Source organism: Centrocercus urophasianus, unplaced genomic scaffold (genome assembly GCF_019232065.1).
Source record: "Centrocercus urophasianus isolate 14NV4802_14NV808 unplaced genomic scaffold, USGS_Curo_1.0 seq_4, whole genome shotgun sequence".
Classification (NCBI taxonomy): domain Eukaryota; kingdom Metazoa; phylum Chordata; class Aves; order Galliformes; family Phasianidae; genus Centrocercus; species Centrocercus urophasianus.
This window is the reverse complement of record NW_024884977.1, coordinates 404-19,685: the sequence shown is the minus strand read 5'-3', so window position 1 is coordinate 19,685 and position 19,282 is coordinate 404. Positions and strand designations below refer to the sequence as shown.

The window sequence follows — 19,282 nt, the reverse complement described above, 5'->3', positions numbered from 1 at the left end:
ACACACACAAAGCAGATCGCTAACATGAGCAATTTCAAGGCAATGACAAAGATTATCTGTACCTATATTTCACATTTTCTTTGCCTATGTTGTCTTGATCATAGTCCTGAAGGACTTTTAATTTAATTTCAGTAGAAATTTCAGTGCTGTTAATGACTTAAGAGTTATAACACGAGATCTTTTGCGTTTGCAATCTACTCTCTAATCCTTCCAGCATTTTATTTATACTGTTCAGCTCTGTTTTCTATCGTGTTGAAGAGCGTATTTGCAAGGAAAATAACATTTTTTGCTGTAATAAAATGGCAGTGATGAATCTAACCAGCCTTCCCATACCTTGAGAATTTTCTGACTTCTCCATTCAATAAGCTCAGTGATTATTATGCAAAAGAGATCTAGCAAATCAGACAAGAAAATAGCAATAAAGGAGTCAAATTTAATGTTAGCTTTCAGCTGTTCATTACTATTTCCTCGCTCACAATAGAAGATTGTAATTACTACCCTCTTTCACAGATCAATTGTAGGAATAAACTTGACTACTTCTACTGAGAGGAGAATAAGCATTAAATTGCTAAACTTTTACAGCCACATCAGACACAGGGAAATGTTACCAGTGGCTGTTACCAGAGTATTTATAAAAACCCACATGAGTATTTTAGAAAAAATCCACAGAAGTTACCTGTGATATCTCCGTTGACAGGTTGGCAAGACGTGTTTGGGGAACCGCAATAATTCAGCATCTCAATTGAAGACAGCAGAAACAGAGACAAGCTTTCAGGTATTCAGTTCTCAAGAAATTCTCAGATTTTTTTTATGAAAAGCTCTTGTAAGGCATGCAGTTACTTGGAATTATGTTTACATGTTTTATTCCAATGCTTTGGAGAGAGAACTTCTTACTTGCACTCTCCAGTTTGTTCGAAATGACTCCTGGCTATCAACGTTGCTCCAAACTGTTCTGTGCTTGAATTGGAGTAGCCTAGTCATCAAATGTCTGAATTTAATACTATCATGTCAACAGTTTTGGGAAGGAGAGGGAGGGGGAGATGATCAAAACAGTTACCTATTTGTAAATATGCTGAAGTGTACTCAGCAATCTTGCCAATGGAAAAACCTTAAATGAGTAGTACACCTGTGCTTTTGATAATAATAAGGTAATGATTCAGATTAGCATGATTTTTCCACTGTCAAAGGATATTTGCATTGATGCTGTTTTCGCCCTCATCAGATGTTGCGCAACCCTCTGTGGATTAAACCTGAAGAGGAAAAATCACCTGAAAGAAATGAGAAAAAGTCTGAAGATTCTGTTAGTGCAAAAGAAAAGAAACTCTAATTACTACTAATATGCCTTTGAAAATGTTCATCACTTGCTATCATCTTCGTATCCTTTTGAGACCAGAGGCATGAATAGTACCAGTTTTCTAAAGCATGCATTTCCACTGTTTCATGAATGTTTGTAAACTAGGCTAGAATAGACCAATCAGTACCTTTCAGCAATAATCCAAAATGGATGTTTGGAAAAATGCTTTGTAATATAGTCCAGTTTTTCAACTGCTATTCTACCTGACTAGTAATTGCAAACTGTAAGTTAGTTTTCTTAAAAAAAAAAAACAACAACAACAAAAAAGAAAGAAAAAAAAAAAAAAAAAAAACATTCTCGGGTATTCTCTCAGCCCGATCTATTTCATGAAACTCTGTGGCAGATTAGGTTTTAAATCAAGAATTAAAGGGTGGTGGATGTTGAAAAAAAAAAGACAAATCCGTGTAAATCTAGCTGAAGCGCAGTGTAACTCTTAAGATCAAATGTGATAATGGGACATAATGCTCTGTGTATACTTAACTTTGAGTGATACCATTTCAACTCTGCTTACTTATACAATAAAACACATTTGGTTGCTATTTTTTCTAACTTGTTGTCACTGCTAGTTCTATTTTGATCACTGAGCTGTTGGCAAAAATGCGCAGTTCAAAAACAGAGAAAGGAAGAGCTGCTTGTTTTAGAATTCAAGCAAACATTTTTGCAAGTGGAACCTCGTTAAGATTACTTAGTCTGGGTACCCATCATTGGATTTCAGTTCCATCCTTTGTAGCTGCACTCACCTCAGCAACATAAATAGATTTTATGGAAAGACATTTGGACCACAGCAGGTGGCATGTTGGATGTGTTGGGTAAGCTGTCTCTGTGAGTCTTAGGGTTCTTCTGATTTCTCATGGGCCACACACTCAAAGAGTTTCAAAGCAGAAAGGAAGGGGGAAGAAGAAAGAGAGCATATCTCCTTGGAGTATGTGCCATTGTCAGTATGTGCCTCATAAGATTGAATTGGAAATCTTCAAAAATTAGTGCCTTAGGAACAATTCATTGCTTTTGTGCTCTCCTTTTGCATGAAGTATTTTAAGCAGCTGTAACTTGTAAGCTCCCACTTCCCTCCTATTACTCACAGCAGTGTATTACAACTGTTACTGGACTGAAAGTAATTTACTTAAATTACTTTTGCTTTTGCTTTTCTTTGCTTCTGAATCAGTTTAAAAATCAAACATACAATTTGTCTTTTCATTTAGTGGTATTGTCTGTTCTGGTTTTACCTCTCTCTCAGCAATTTCATCAAGTTACTCTCTGTTCCTTCCTGACATTAAGCTCATTCCACTCCGGCATCTTGCTTGTGCTTCCCTACTCAGGAGTGAATGCTGCAGAATGGTAAGTTTTGTTGTATGGGCTTATTTGTTTGTTTGTTTGTATTCTGCCAGGAGAAATCTCAAGAATTCTGAAAAGAAAAGAAACGTGTGAACTCAGTGATGTGATAATACTACTCAACAAAGTCAAATATCATAGAAAATAATATCCATGTCAAGTGTTGAAAGAAGTGAAATCCCAGGTACAAAGACCTCAGAACTGAACTGTGGGTTTTCACAGTCAATCCGACCACTGTCATCAAATGGTATCTATCAAATTCAGTAGTGTTTTGTTTAAGGCAATCTGGGCCATGTAGCAGAGATTTGATTTAGTTCAGTTACAGCCACAACAAATTGTGTCTGAAGACAATTTCAAAATTTCCAGTGAACAATTAGAGTTGTGATCTAATCATAGCTACAGCCAGTTCCTAGTTTCTGTTATATGCCAAAATCAGATATTTTTGTGCAGGAAATAAAAATGTTTGGGGTATGGACTGAAAAGGCCACTGAAACTGTTTCAAGCATCTCTCTAGAAAGGTTATGTATCTTCAAGAGCACATCCTAGAGGAATGAGGTAAGGTGTCCTACGTAGCATTCATTTCTTCTTCCTGAAGAATTCAGCGGTTGTAGCGATATAGCTACTGTTAATATAGCATCACACTGCATTCTGTTTCAAGAGATACCTCAATGTTGATGTCCACAATATGAAAAGAAAAAAAGCCTTACAAATCAGCAATAATCTAGCTTTTCATACTTGCATGCATGTGTGCTTTCAGTTCTGTATGTCCCTTTCTCTAAGCAGTGAAGATCAGGTGAGACAGAACTGAATAAAGCAGTGTTGGTAGGGATAATTTATCCATATGCTTAAAGCTTTGGAAATTGACTATGTCCTCTCCAAGCATTGTTTGGCTACATTCACACAGGACGTAGGCTGCTGCTCACTTTTCACGTGATTAGGTTTGACATCTTGGAGATGACGACAGGGAATCCTTGCTTATCTTTGCACTGATGATTTTTAGAACAACCCACATAATGATTCAGGATGAAGAAAAAATAACAATGGAAAAATTCATCTTCTATCTGTGTTTGGCATGAGAATATTTCATGTATTCTCTTGGCATGGCTTAAAAAATACTGCTGTTATGAGGATTCTAATTTTGCACTAAGAGGGAAGTATGCATCTAATGAGATGTCTGTCCTTCATGGTTATACTCAAAGAATTCTGTTCAAAAACTTGTATTTTTTTGTTTGAGAAGAAACTTATGTTCAATTTACAGATTACATATATATGTATTTTAGAAAATATTTGAATTATGTTGAAAAAAAAAATGAAAAGGAAAAAAGACCTCACAAGGATGCCTCCATGTACTGACAATGTTTTTTACCAGAAAAGGTGTACATATTTTCCCTCAGTGGATCAGTAACCATTCTTTCATTCCAGCCATTAGTGTGAGTAATTTGACATCCCAGTGCTGGGATGGAGGTGAATAGATGTTGGCATTTCTTCTGATGTGTGATTACTCGAGGTTACAAAGAACGTGGTCGTAAAGGAGCTTCAGTTTATAAAATTTCTGTTGCAGTTGTACTTGATCTCCCTAGAATACTCCAAAACACTTTTTATGACCGGCTTCACAGAGAACTGAGTGGCTGGGTCTACGTCCCTATCACACATCACACCACAGAGCAGCACATCTTAGGAAAACATTTTGCAGTTCTGTGCAGTTGCCTGGCAACTAGGTCATACACCATATCCTTTTCTTTGCACATAATACTTAAGAGGCTTTTCTATTAGATACTTCAGTGTCTAATGGCTAAAAGCAATTTCCACCCTAAGAATATTCAATTTTAAACTACTATTTGAGTTTTCCTTTTGCAGCGTAGACTTCATCTCTAAATTTCTCTCACTTTCTATCAGTATGTGTTTTTAAATGTGAACATGCATATTATCTATTTATATTTGTTAGATCTACGTGTGTATGTATCCATATGAGTGAGCATGTAAGTAAATAAAAAAGTCTGGAGTGAAATTTCATCCCTGATCATAAAACTTGAAACTAAGAAGTGCTCAATTTACCCAAAAAGATAAAAGTTGTGGTAATGCCTTTATACAAAAATGAAATGTTACATTTGGCTAATTTCCTTGTTAAGAATACTTTCCAAGTGTCTAAGCTTATTTGTGTTTAAAATGGGTCATTTTCTGCAGTTAAATGTGGCATAGCATTCTGTTAGACCGAGCATACATATCTCATGACAAAATCTTAGTTATCAAGAAGCATGAAAGTAAGTCTTAGTTTTCCCCACTTGAAAAATTAGATCAAGTCCAGTGTTGACCTTTCATAATGGATGTTATATAGCAAGGGCATTTTTATTCGGTTATTCAGTAACTTCTGAAGTCTGTAATTCTTGTCAATAATGACAGGTAGTGGAAAGCCAGAAATTATAGTGGTGGTCCACTTCAGATGTATGTGTTACAATGCACTCTGAAAGACCAGCTGTTCTATTTAAACAAGAATCTGCTTGGATGGAGATGGGAAGAGGTTCTTAGCGAGGCTTGGAAAACTAAAGATGCATCACGTTCTGTGTCTTCACCAGGCCGTGTGACGCCAGGGGAAGCAGCCTCACTTTTCTAAGTACTTCACTAGGAATGATACAAGACATTACTTACTAGAATGTCAATTAAAAATGGTCAGCTTTTACTCTGATTAATTGTGTTTTGGAGTGAATAGTTAAAATAAGTATTAGTCGCACCCAGAGTTTATTAACTTGATCTTACAAAACAATTCCTGATAGTACCGTCAGTCCAGATTATAACAAATTAAAGGTCAGTAAAACACTTCAGTGTGATTCTACTGTACTCTTTTGAAAGTGGTTTATGTAATATATTAATTATATAATTTTTATTTAAATCAAACCATGAAATGACTCATGTGCCTGAAGTAAATCACATGTGTAAATTACCAGTCCAGCAAAACCACCATAACAGTCACTGACTTTATGTTCTTTAACTAAAAAAGATTTTGCTTAATTTTTGGTGGATTATTTTCCAGGGTAATAGATATCAGAGATTTCCTTCAATGTTTCAACCTTGTTTCAGTGGGGAGATGAAAATGCCCCACAGTTCTTTATACAGAAAAGTATAAAGAGAGAAAAGTAACAGGGATTTTATTTTTCTAGATTACATTCAAATTTATCTTCAGTGAATGATTCCTTTGTATTGCACAGTGATCAATAGTTGAACATTGTAGATTCACATATTGTAATTAACACAAGAGATGAGGATGCTCTACTAAGCTAGGATGAGCTAAATGAAAGTAAACAGAAATGGCAATTCATTTCCAATAACTGTCAGAAATGTATAAGGGTTGCTCCAAAAGTAATGCCTTCTATTTTATTTCATGTTGTGCATCTGGGTACCTACGTAAGTAGGAGTGTCAGCATCTCCTATATGCATGCCTTACAGCAGCCCAGTTTGCACAGGAGCTTGAGGTGTACCAGGAATACAACCAAATACGTAGATTTTGTTACACATTGTCAAAAACAAGACCTTCTGAAACAGAGTAAGTCAGTTTTCTGTCAATATGGATCTAACACAGAATCTGAGTGTGCTCTGCTGCCCATCCTGTGCAGCCTTCTGAAAGCAGCAGACCTCACCCCATGCTCTTCATGGGCTCTGCTTCCAGCTGGACTCCTCAGCAGCTGCCAGCTCACTCTCCCTTCCCTTGCCTTCTCCTGCTGCCACAGCTGAAGCTTTGCCAAGATCCCTTCTTCTCTTGGAAAAAGAGGAGGGGAAACTGGAACAAGCAGTGTCGTATCCACCGTTGGCATTCTCACAGTCCTGTCAGTCCACAGCTGCAGTTGCAAAGAGATGAGCAGGCTCCTAGATATAATGATGCATGTCGGTGTATATGCACGCATGGCAGGCACGCTGCGCTGCTGTGCTCAACACTGAGGCAATGAGTGACTAAAAATACAAAACAAAAATAGCAATAAAATGTAGCAAATGCATAGAAAACTGGATATTCAGCATATGTCTGCCTTTATAGCTGCAATTTCATGAGAACAATTTTGACTAATGCTATGACAAGCAAATAAGATTTTGGTAAATCAAGAAATATTTGGTTAATCGTCCATCTTCTTCAAATATTGACCTGTAATGTAAAGCATTGTCACATTCAGACAAATTTCATTTCGTATGTATCAGATAATGGCCTCTCACTTCCTTCCCTCCTTCTCTTCATCTTTTCTGCTGTCAACTTGTCAGCTGGGCTGTCAGCTTCAGGGATGATGTTCATATTAAAGGCTGCTGCGATAGGTGCTGATACAATTCAGCATCACGTCCCATTGACAAAAGACAAGTTCTGCACATGCATTGATTCACATCCCTCTGGTCACTGACCACTGACACTTGATTTGGCACAGAACTTGCTGGATGAGCATCTGACATCCTGGCTGAGTGACCATGTCTGTAACTATTAGTGATGAACTCCAGCATTGGCCCGGGCACCACAGCAAGCTTACTTCAGGGCAGATACCACGATGGCACTCATTGTGTAAGAAAAGATGATGTTAAACAGAATTGGATATGGCAGGCAGTAGTTTCCATGTTGCTCTTTTCTATGAATGCCTTTAAAATGACATTGAGCATAAGTGGCTGCTTCAGAACTGTAAACCTGGGCAAAGTTAATAAAATGGGTTTAACGCAGTCTTTTGTGCCTAGACCAGAAGGAGAATTTATGTATATCTTCCCTGTGTTGTGGGAAGATGTGCTGCTTAAACAGTATTATTGTTTTACTCTTGGACTGATGCATAATTCAACAAAGCCTCAATTGGCTTTCAATATGCTAATTTTTAAAAAAATTAGAGGGAAGATATAATCTAAAAGCATTTAAAAAATTAAAAATAGTCCAAAAACTTAGCCAAGCAAAAGAAACTCATCAAAACCAACCCAAACTCAAGACTTACTGATGTCAAGGGAAGATTGCAGAGTGAAATTGGACCCAACAAATTCAAGTTTATTTTATAATACTTGGGACAAATTGTTTCCTAATTGCATGATTTTTTTGAGAAGCTTATTGGAAAAAAATTTCTTTGATGACATGAAGGGAAGTATGAGTATCAGTGTTAATGTATAAATACTTCTATTAGAATGTTAGAATTCTATTGGATAGGAGCTTAGAATTTCTGCTTTTGAGGATTGTATGCTTGTTTGTAAATTTCTTACCTTGAAATATCCTTGTTTCTTGATTAAAAATCACTGTTTTGTTGAAAAATTACAGATCTGCAATTTTGAAATAGTGAAATATTATGTTTTAGTGATGTCAAAGCATTAGCAAAGAAAATACCAGCTATACAACACTAGAGAATGTGTGATGAGTAGATTGTAGGAATGCAAATCTTTATATAACTCGAAATTGTCATATTTTGAACAGCATCAAATGATGTGGTGGATAATTTTGCTGAAAAATGTCTTCTAATTTAAATTGGTGAGTTACTAAATGATAATTACTGTAAAACATTCTACACTGGCAAATGTGAGCAAAACTGATCTACATGAATTTAGTTTCAAACTGCATTACAAGTGCAGGTATTATGCACATACCATGGAAAGACAAACAAACAGATAAGTAAATTAATAAAGAGAGAAAGAAAGAGAAAAAGAGAGAGAGAGAGAGAGAGAGAGAGAGAGAGGAAAAGTTAACATCACAGTTGTTTTTATCCTAGAGGAAGAGATGGCTTTCAGTTTGGAGATCTATACCAGATCTGTACCTACTTGGAGTCCTTGCTCATTTCTCTCTTTTGATTCATCATCCATGGCACAGAACTGGAATTCCTGGATGTTTTGGTGTGTCTTACTCATATAAACATCAGGACTGAAAAGCTGAACACCTCAACTATTCAACTACCTCAAATTCAACCTAAATTTGGCAGGTGGAATTATACTCTTGCTAATTGGAATACTGGCATCAATATACATCTAATCTCAGACATCAACATGAGAGCATTGTATTTTCTGCAGGAAACTCTGCTTTCACGTATTGACTAGTGAATCAAGTGCTGTTCATATTGAGGGTTTCCTTGTAGCTATCTGCTGCCATGTGTATCACATGGTATGGAATACCCCTTTGGCCAATTGAGTCAGCTGTCCTGACTCTGCTCCCTCCCAGCTCTTTGGGCCTCCCCTCCAGCCCTTCATGGAGATGCTGGAATGGCCTTGGCTCTGTGCAACAATTCCCAGCATTAACTATAAACACTGATGTGTTATCAGCTTTGCTTTTCTCCTAGAACCAAAAGATGGCATTGTACCAGATACTCCAAAGAAAACAATTCCACCCCTGCTTAATCTATGTCAGAAGGCACTTAGCCAAGTTGCTCTGCTCGTTTATGCCCTGTCAGATTTCTATCCTCCCTGGATAGATGAGGCAGTTTTTAACTTAGGTTCTTTACTTCAAAACCAAATAAACCTGAGGTTCTTTGGTTTAGGTCTGTATTAATTTAACTATCGTTTTCAAAATAGAATGTGTTAAGTAATGAAGATTAATAGAACTAATTAATACTCGCTGAAAAAAGCCTGAATTGACTTTTTTTTGTCTTAATTCCATTATATAACTATGTAACAAGACCAGTATTCAAGCAGTTTTAATTAAAAATGCTTCTTAATCAGTAAAGAAAGGGAAGCTAAATAATGGCTTTACAGGGTTGATAGCTTTTGTGATTGCTAATAATAAGACACATATTACCTACTTCTACAAAGGGAACAGGCTCAGATATATGTGCACAGGCTGCTGATAAGCCAACCAATTTCCTAGGTAATCCACGCACAGAGAGAAGTCATCATATATTTCTGGTAGTCGAGTGAAATCTAACACTTTAAAGCATCTAGTGTCATTGCTCCACAGATGTTACAGGTAAAAGCATGCTGCGAGTAATGAACTTAAATTGCTTTTACCTTCTCCAGTGCAGATGAGATGGTTGACATCTGTAAGAATTCCCGCGCATCCCAATATTCAGCTGAATTTAGAGGTGCCAGTTAAGTCTTGTTCTCAGGGGATAATAACCTTAATATCACAGAACTCTCTTTGATGGAGTAAAACGTATTGTGTCAGTAATGAATTTTTTATTGCTAGTCCTTGGTGCACAGATGACAACCCTATATTATAAAGCCTGCTGAATTAACTTGTTCCTTCCGTTTGGATATTGCTCTATATTAGCATCCAGCAGCCGTCTCTAGGTTCTTTCTTACACCTTTCCACCCTTCCCCTCTCCTAACGAATCTGAATTGTCAAAAAGAAGGATGATACTGGATTTGTTTCATGCACAGCATGAGAAATCTCATTTCTTATTGCTCCTGAATGGATTTGTTGAAAATAATGCTGTCATTGCTCTTTAAAACTGTTCTGTGATTAATACAGCTGTCTCTTGCCTTTCCTCATTTCCTCCTCCCTCTTTCAGAAACCGTTTTTAATGAGAAAACGAACACGCTTAAGAATGAAATGATCATTTTCAAGGAAAAAATTATTCTGTGGAGAAAAAGAATTCACTAACTCAAAAGAAGTTTGTAAAGAAAAACAAGCAAAATGTCTAAGAATCTTTTTGTTTCGTTGGGCTTGGCAACCTTTCACAGATGCAAATTTTAATTGCTAAATGAAGCACAATCAGGAGAGAAGGTGTTGGCTCAGTGGTCCCGTTTTGGTTTTGCCAGCTGAACTGTAATGGCACCTTACAGTAACAGCTTTGGGTTCATTGCTTTATCTTTTATTTTCGGAACTCAAAGCAAGGAAATTGATTTGCACAGACTTTTGGGAAAAAGTATTTTATTTTGTCAGTTGAAATAGCTCTAGTCATTCCAGCGTGCTAGCAAGAAATTCTATACCATTTCAATGATGCATATTGCTCTTCTCATCACAGTTAATAGCAGCATCTGTGGCAGTTCAACAGCCTTTTCAGAATACGTGGTTCTTAACATTTTCTTTCAAGTTCATAAATCAATTCATTCGCTTGGAACACAGCAGAAGCAGCATGAAAGATATCCTGCTCCTATAATTATATGCCTGTAAGGGCAGATTAATTTGTGATGCTAAACAGAGAGGTTTTGTGCATTACGTCTTCTATTTACCGTATTCCACAAAACTAGAAGGAATAGATAGAGGAAGGAACTTTCAAACGTGTAGATACACACAAGTAAGGTAATAAATATATCTTGCATACTTAGCCGTTTATCTTTAATTCATAAATACAATTATTAAAAGTTGTGTGCACACAGCCACCCACCAATCCTTCCGCGCTTCAGATAGCAGTGTGTAAGTAGTGTAATAACTTTGATACATACAGTCAACCATAGGCCAAGTGATGAGAGCATAAAATTTCAAAAATGGGCTTTTAGAAAGGGATTGAAAGTATTTACATTGCAGGCAAATCTTAGTGCTCTCAAGGGAAGACAACCAGCCAGCGAAGTAGAAAGTAGGCTGCAAATCTGATGAACAAAAGTCTTGGTGAGCACAATACAGAAAGGTAGAACGTAGAAGAGACAATTAAAAAGCAAAAAATTAAAAAAAAAAAAAATCCAGCTCTGCAATGTAAAATGAATGTCCTGGTTTTCTAGTCTGATACTTACTCTTATTGAGCATTCAGATATTCAGGTTGGATAGCAGGAAAAATCTCTTTGCAGAGAGTGGTGAGGCACTGGCACAGGCTGCCCAGAGAGGTGGTGGAGTCCCCATCTCTGGATGTGTTCCAGAAACACGGAGATGTGGCACTGAGGAACATGGTCAGTGGGCATGGTTGCAGTAGGCTGGGGTTGGACTTGGGGATCTTGCTGGTCTTTTCCAACCTTCATGATTCTGTGATTAAAACCAGGTGATAAAGTATGGGAAATGTTTTTTCATTTTCATTCTGCTGTCAATGGTTTGTGGTGACTAGTGAGGCGAGGAAACCCACAGACCCACTCCCCAGCAAAAGGGAAAAAGGGGAAAAGGGTAGGCAGACGGGCCTAAAAACAAAAGAGCAGCAATGATCTGAGGAGAAACAAACTAATTTATTAAATAAGATATCAAAATGCAAGATAACACACTATAATGCAATATAATACAATATAATTAGAATTGAAGTTAATAAGTCAAATAAATTGAGAGAGTCTGAAAGCTGAAGCCTTTCTCTAATGCTGAGGTGAGACGGCACCCGCAACAGAGATGAGCCAGACAATCAAAAAGGGATAAAGTAATCTGCAAACAGCTTTTTATCTTTTCCCTCTGAATGGAAAATAGAAATACAAATACTGCAAAGTCCTCTGGGTATGTAGCATGTAGTTCTCCTTTTCTGAGAAGCAGGCACCTGGAACTATCTATGATCCGTGAAACTGGAGCATTAACTCTCTAAATCCCAGTGCACTACATGATGTTATGATGTGGAATACCAATAACCAAAAATCATAAAACCATGTCTGCATAGCTGAAGAACTCATGTGACTTTTTCTTTCCATGTTTCTTTATCCACAGAAGACCTGTGAAGTAAGTCATTTGTGCTGTCATTTCACAGTACATACACACATTGGTAGCAGCTCAGGTGTCACTTTTCAAGGTGTTTTTAGGCATACCCTGCTTCTTTCTTTATCCTTCATCATCTTTTGTAGTCAGAAAGAGGCATTTTAAATTGGTTGCTGTCCCAGCACGTCTCTTTCCAAATGAAAGGAGAGCTCAGCTGGCATGATGCTGTGCTCGGCACACTGGCAAGATCAGCTGCACATGGGGACATAGGGACAGCAGAGCTGGGGGTTGGATGTCACACTGAAACATACTGAAATGTCAAAACAGGGAATTTGGAGTGCTTCATCCCATCACTTCCAATTGTATTTCTTGGCAAACATTTCAGCATTGTCCTGTGTAGGGAGAAGAAAAGCATAAAATTGCAGGTTACTGGGGAAAGAATAAAAGAGAAGCCTTTCCCTCCATTCAGCTGGTGTCTTAATTAAAAATGTTTTTAATGAAAGCAGAAGAAAGCAGACATTTTCTGTCTGCTATTGTTCTAGTTGGCCAGATTGAGCAGTTCTAATCCACAGTGTCTGTATATCTCATTAATTAATTCCTATTTTTTCTCTCCTTTCTTGCAGTCTTGTTAATTACAGTCTCATCTATTATACAAGGAATATTTTCAAGCAATAGAAAGGAATATCTCTTTCATGGTAATTGAGCAAAGGAATGGAGAAAGAATGGGATTTTGCTGTGCATCGTGTGTGTCAGTAAGGAGGAAATTGTGCTGTTAGAGTGTGTACAGGCTGAGTGATAATTCATGCATTCCTCCCTTTGTAATATAACAAATTCTATGCTTTATGGCAGGTAAAAGACGTAGAAGTTGTAATTTCTGCTTGTCAGAATGGCACTTTAGGGAAACATAGCTGGTCTTGGTTTTCATACATTCATGGAATGTTACTAATGAAGTTTTAACCAGTCAGCACTTCAGAATCTTTTATGGTGGGGACTGAATGTGAAATATTTTGGGAGAGAATCTGTGGCAATTATCATAACAGACCATCTTGATTATATATCAGAAACAAGTGCTACATCTGTTGTTTATCACTGCCTTCCTCCATGCATAAAGGCATCTGTATTTCTATAGTACAACTGTTAACAAAAGGACTACAGTGCCTTATCAGAGGGTACACACTCAGCAGTGGAGATACAGTCTATACAATTTCCAGATGCACATAGCAGACATTTTGCAATGCTCAATTTCTGGTTGGGCCAGCAGCACTGGCAAGCAGTGCTGTAAGGACACCTGGGAATTTGTCAAGGTTGCATTTACCTGACTCACTGCAGGGAGGAAAACGAAATGTGAAGGAAGAGAGAGCTATTGCTGACTGTCTTTCCAGCATACCTTATTTTCACAAACAGTTGCTGGCAAAGCATCACCACTTTTAAGCATCAGAACTTTTAAAGAACCACAGTGCAGACGTTTATATAGAATTTTTCCATGGGAGTTCCTTCATTTTTAGATAATACTCCTGTACCTGTGGTCAAAAACATGGAATAAGAATGAAATAAGAACTCTACCAAATTCTCTGTGTTGCTTAGTATCAATTAGAACTAAATAAAGGCTTCCTCTTAGGGAGAAGGATGATTTTCTAAACAGAACACTTGTCAGTATTATGCTAGCAATTTAATTGAATCCAACAGAAGAATGTTTGTAAATGCCAGAACATATTTTGGTTGAATTTCACTAGATATTTTACCTCACCTTTAGTTACTTTATTAAAGTCATCTACTGCGAGGGCAATTCTAAGAAAAGTATTTCAGAGAATGCTCTATTACTATACCTCCAAATCAATTACATGTTAAATGTTAACAGTACAGTTCAAGAGAAAAATAAATGTCTCCAAGCAATATATTTTTTTCCTTTTTACAAAATCATCTTTTAAAACCAAAGGATGTACATTTACTTGTCAGCTACTATATTACTACAGATTTTTATTCCCTATATTACTTTTTTGTCTGCTTGTTTAAGGAAACTTACATTCATTAATGAGGAAAGGAAAAGGTTCTTAATCCCACATTTAGGTGGGAGTCACAGGCCTCCAATGGGAGACTTTGGGTGGTCCATTCTTGAGGTCCAGTGTAAAATTACCTTAAGCACTCTCTGAAGCCTTTCTACAAGCTGCGTTAAAGCTGAGAGTACAGACAGCTGTGCTACTGTTATCATGGCTTTGCTCTCAGAATAATTCAGGGACCGTATTTTGGGTGATCTTCAGGCTGAGTTTATGAAGTGAATTTCCACTGGCAGTTGGGTGCCTCCTTTTGAGATCCGTCACGACTTAGTTTCATGCAAAATTAATGCAGCTATTGTGTTTGGAGACTACACTTCATTGTAAACTAAGCAGGGAAAGGGCAGGGGGTGTGCAGACTAACCTCAACAGTGTCATAACATCCGACCTTCAATGATGGCAACTGAGAATGCTTTATAGAAGCAGAAAATAGCACAGATGAGGAAAACTGACCCAAAACATAATGCACCACTTTGATATGTTTGATCATGATCAGTCACACCTTACAGAATTAAATTATCCCTCAGAGAAGTACCAGGTGTATTTTGCATAGCTTTACGGGCATCTCTGAGGGAAGCTCACATCCATCTCTTCCTTCCCCACACCCCATTCCCTCATTTCTCTGCAACTCTGGTATGTCTCTCATTGTGGGCATGTGTATCTCTGGTTCTAGCTCTGGTTTTTAATGTTCTGCAGCCCTAAAGGTCATGGTTTGTCTGATGGTTTGATGGTTTTTCCAAGTCTACGTTCTCTAAGTAATCTGAGACAACAAATACGTATGTATGGGAACTGCTGAATCACATTCTGAGCCTCTGATTGACCACCTGAGGCGAGCAGTGAGTCAGCCCTGGGAGCACAAGTGAAGACAATTCTCCTGCCCTACTGGAAGGGGTGGAGCCTGGCTGTACCTCTCCTAGACCCTATTTCAGAGCTAACTGCCATGGGGGGAGGGTCTCTTTTGGAGATTGCTCCTCTTTGAGTCTTCTCAGTAAGCCCAGGATGAGGGTAAGCTTTCCATCCATTCTTCTTTAGTGTGATAACCTGTTTAGCCTAACTTTCCTTTATGTTTCTTAATTATAACATCCATATATTCATTGATTACACATACATGAAATCTTTAACAGCATCTGTCTGGAATTCAACCTAGGAAGCTCTAAAAACATACATTAAACATCCAGATTCCCACCTAGGATATAACTTGCAAGACTTTAGAATGCAATTTGTGCAAACAGGCCTCTGTGTTAAGCAGTCTGCTTATCCTTTAAAAACAGCACAGGCATTTCTTACGTTATCCACAGATAACAAAACTTGAATGTTTTTAAAATGTATGTGTAGATGATATGATGATATCCAAAAACATAACGATGGGGAAGTGTGCTCATGCAAAGCATGCAGTCCTGAGGGTTCTCCAAACTTGGCTGCACAGACACTGAACTCTATTCAATAAAGGGCTAATTTGTTATATTGTTAAAATTGTTGTTGGTTGAGTATGAACAATTGGAAATATATGGGGTACCTTGCTTGGGCTGGAAGGGACCTCAGTGATCATCAAGTTCCAATTCCCCTGCTGCAGACAGGGCTGCCAACCTCCTTATTTAATACTAAATCATGGTAGACCATGGTTATGTGGAGCTCATCTTAAATTCCAGCTTGCATTAAATGAAATAGTTTGTTCCGAGAGGTGTTCAGGGCCAGGCTGGCTGGGGCCCTGGGCAACCTGGTCTAGTATTAAATGTGGAGGTTGGTAGCGGGAGGCTGGAGATACATGATCCTTCAGGTCCCTTCCAACCCAGGCCGTTCTGTGATTCTCTGACCTTGTTAATTAAATATTGATTCATTTTTAGAAACTTTAGTTTTGTTTGTGATAAACCAGAGACTCTGTTGGTGCTCATGTTATACTCTAGAATGAACATACAACACATGGTAGCACGGTGCTTACAAGCACGATGAGAAACAAGTTTCCACAGGAAAAAATAGCAAGTTTCTTGCTTAGCAATGTTATGCGTCTACTTTGAGAGGAAAATACTTCTGTTTTATAGCAACAGTTTTCTTTGTGTATGAGACAGTTTTCTTCATGGGTTATAATCTCTAAGGACCTAGAATTAACCTGACATTTTCCTTATATGTTCATTTTAGAAAGAGAATGACTAAGATATTTGCAAGACTCCAAATGTGTCTTATGTTACTAGAATCAGATGAAGGTTGGAAAGATCTCTTTTTGACCCGTTACAATTCATAGATTGTTTTACTTTTGAGCATGATAGGCTGAGCTGGTCTAAGCATTTGAGAGCTATTGAGCTGATGACTTGAAAGGAAGAGTAATAGGGTGAGACAATAGGGCCAGGCAGGAGAGGGAAAAGAGAAAGATGTGGAAAGAACCTTGAAGAGGCAGAAAAAAAAAAAAAAAAGAGCGTAAGAGGAGGTTGTGTGTAGTTAACAAAATAGGCAAGTTAGAGATGTAGTCAACGAAATACATAAAGCGGGAGCTGCCAAGGTCACCAGGCGTAACAGGATCTGCGGGGGCCCCTTGCGTGGGTAACGGAATACGTAAAAGGGGGCTGTGGAAGATATCAGGCTCTGCGGGAGCTCCTTGACTCATGAGAAACCATGAGACATGGCAAGACAAGACATGCCACACGTCTATTGGGCACAGATAACTGTTGCAAGTGTGATTGGTAGCACTGTGATATAGGGGAGAGCTATAAGAAGAGTGTGTTGCTTGCAATAAACGCCACATTGGTGTCATAAAAAGCGTGTGAAACTGGCCGGGGCTGTCTGAGCACTTTATGACGGGACATTAATCAGGAGTTGCCGAAGCAAAGGCAACAGCTGTGGAAAAAAAATAACATAAAAGAGAACTGAGGCAAAAGGATATTTGGAATAAGTTTATGAAAGCAGTGAGGAGGCTTCTTATTCTCTAGTTAAATGTAATAATTTTCATTAAAGTGATGACAAGTTATTAAAGAAAGAAAGTAGGGTGGAAGTAATGAATGTAAATTTTTAGTCAAGTTTTTGTGTTCTGACTTCTAATTAGTGATTTAAAAGGCTTTCAAAAAACTTAAAATAAGAATATTATGTTTATCTAAGGAGTTGTTGCATGTTGCTTTATATTTATTTTGCATGGTTAATTTCATGGTGAATTTCATTCATCCTCCAAAACAGCTATGTTGTGTGCATCTACATATATTTTCATCCTTATCTTATTTCTCCTTAAACTATGCACACTTAAACCCTCGTAGGTGTTTTAGTTAGTTTAGGATTAGACTCAGAAAGTATGGCTCTAATGCCAGCTATTGAAATCTCTGCACATCACGTCCCTTACCCAGCATCTCTGACAGCACCAACCCTGACATAAGTGTATTTCAGTGGAAACAGACATTGTTCTCTTGACACAGTCTCACTCTGTGCATGAGTATAAAAAATTTGCTGGGGAAGAGCTGTGCCTGTGACATGATGGAGCGTGTTTTATCCTGTTGAGAATGGCTGCAGGCAGAAGTGAGATAGCAGGAGCTGCCTGCCAGAGACACAATTGCCTCAGAGTCATCCCAAGAAACATTCAAGTAACCAATTCTGTCTTTATTTTAGCATTACTGATGTTTTCTTTTTCTCTCTGGCTGTGTGTAATTCAGCTCTATGCCCACTGTGACCAATTCTCTTCTAGTCAAGTGCAACTTTTGTTAGGCTGGGTGTGAGAATTGTGATAGCAGGAAGCTTGCCTGTTTTAAGCAAAACTGCCTGGGATGTCAGCTTCAGGACAGATACGTGCATGTGTGTGAGCCCCTCAGGTCCTATGCTGAAAGCTACACAAACAAAAAGTAATAAAGAAAAAAGCACAGTGACCCCCCCCCCCCCCCACCATGTTGTCAGGATGTGGTGTTAAGAACATAAAAGAGTGGAAACTGTAGGTTGTTTGGGGACGTTGAATGAAAGTAGGAGTGCCCTGCGAGAGGACAATGTTTTTCCCTGCCATTTCTTCTACCACTGTTGGTGATTTTCATATTACACTGCACCTGCTGCCACAGTGACACTTAAAGTTTGGCATCAGGTCCCGATCTCCTGACTTGGAAATCTTATGTTTAACTGAGATGATGCAAAGTCGATAAAAGAAAGGCCGGAAATGGGTTCCGTACCAAGGTAAGCAGTGCAGTGTTGAGGAGTGACCTTGTTTTGCCATCATACCGCAGTTTGTTGGCAAATACTTGTCTGCAGCAGAGGATTTTGTTGTATTTAGAAGCTGTCTGGAATTAGGTTTGTGTTCAATGTCTTTGAAATCTTGATTCTGTAGACCACTTCAGCTTTTAGCTAGCTTCACAGTTTGTGTCAGATGTGTGTTTACCTGGTACCTGAGCCAACCAGGCCATAAAGAAACGTGTTGATCCCAGAAGGCCTGATCAGGAGGAGGAGGGAAGGGGCAGGGGAGACAGAAAGGAGCTCATGTTGTCAACAGTGGGGGATTCCTTTTCAGGGCTTGACTTGAATCAGATATAAATAATCTGTGTGTCATCAAACAACATGGTAGAGGCCTACAGAAGTCATGATTCAAAGCAGAATGAGATGAAATTCTAGTTTCCAAAATATCCAAGATGAGCATCCATCTTACATATCCAAAACAGGCAAGGCCCGGCAGCAAGTCACAGCTGCCTCCCACCTCTTCAGTGCCACAAGCTGGCGAGAGGAAAAGAATTGGGCAGAAGAAATATGTCTTATTGAGAGTCCTCTTTTTTTTTTTTTTTTTTTTTTTTTTTTTTACATGGAGAGAGAGAGATTGTTGCAGGACATCCATGAGAAATGCGAGCCAGACCTTCTCATAGTTTAGGGAGCTCGTGACCATCCTGTTCCCTGATGCTGTACAGAACAAAAGTGCTTAGAGTATTTCTTTCTGTGGGGGAAGATGTAACCGTGAGCAAGTCAGCAAAGAGTTTATGAGACTCCTTGATAGACCCTATCAGTGTGAAACCTTGGGAGTCTGGAGTGTAAGACAGAGAGAAAATGGTATCTGTTTGCGTCTAAGGATAAACAGAAGGTTCTTTTTGTATGCATTGTTAATCTTATCACACTTAAGAAACAAACGTCCAAGGAATGTAACCC

At 38.3% G+C, this 19,282-nt stretch overlaps 1 protein-coding gene across 1 annotated transcript in view; it reads left to right on the top strand.

Moving 5' to 3' along the window:
* The window catches only part of LUZP2 (leucine zipper protein 2), a 117,982-nt gene extending 116,180 nt beyond the window's left edge, over positions 1–1,802 (top strand). The window contains exons 11-12 of the mRNA XM_042832773.1: positions 698–775; positions 1,223–1,802. Coding sequence (XP_042688707.1) covers positions 698–775; positions 1,223–1,327 — 183 coding nt within the window. The 3' untranslated portion in view covers positions 1,328–1,802. The remainder of the gene's footprint in view (positions 1–697; positions 776–1,222) is intronic.
* The last annotated feature ends 17,480 nt before the right edge of the window (positions 1,803–19,282 follow it).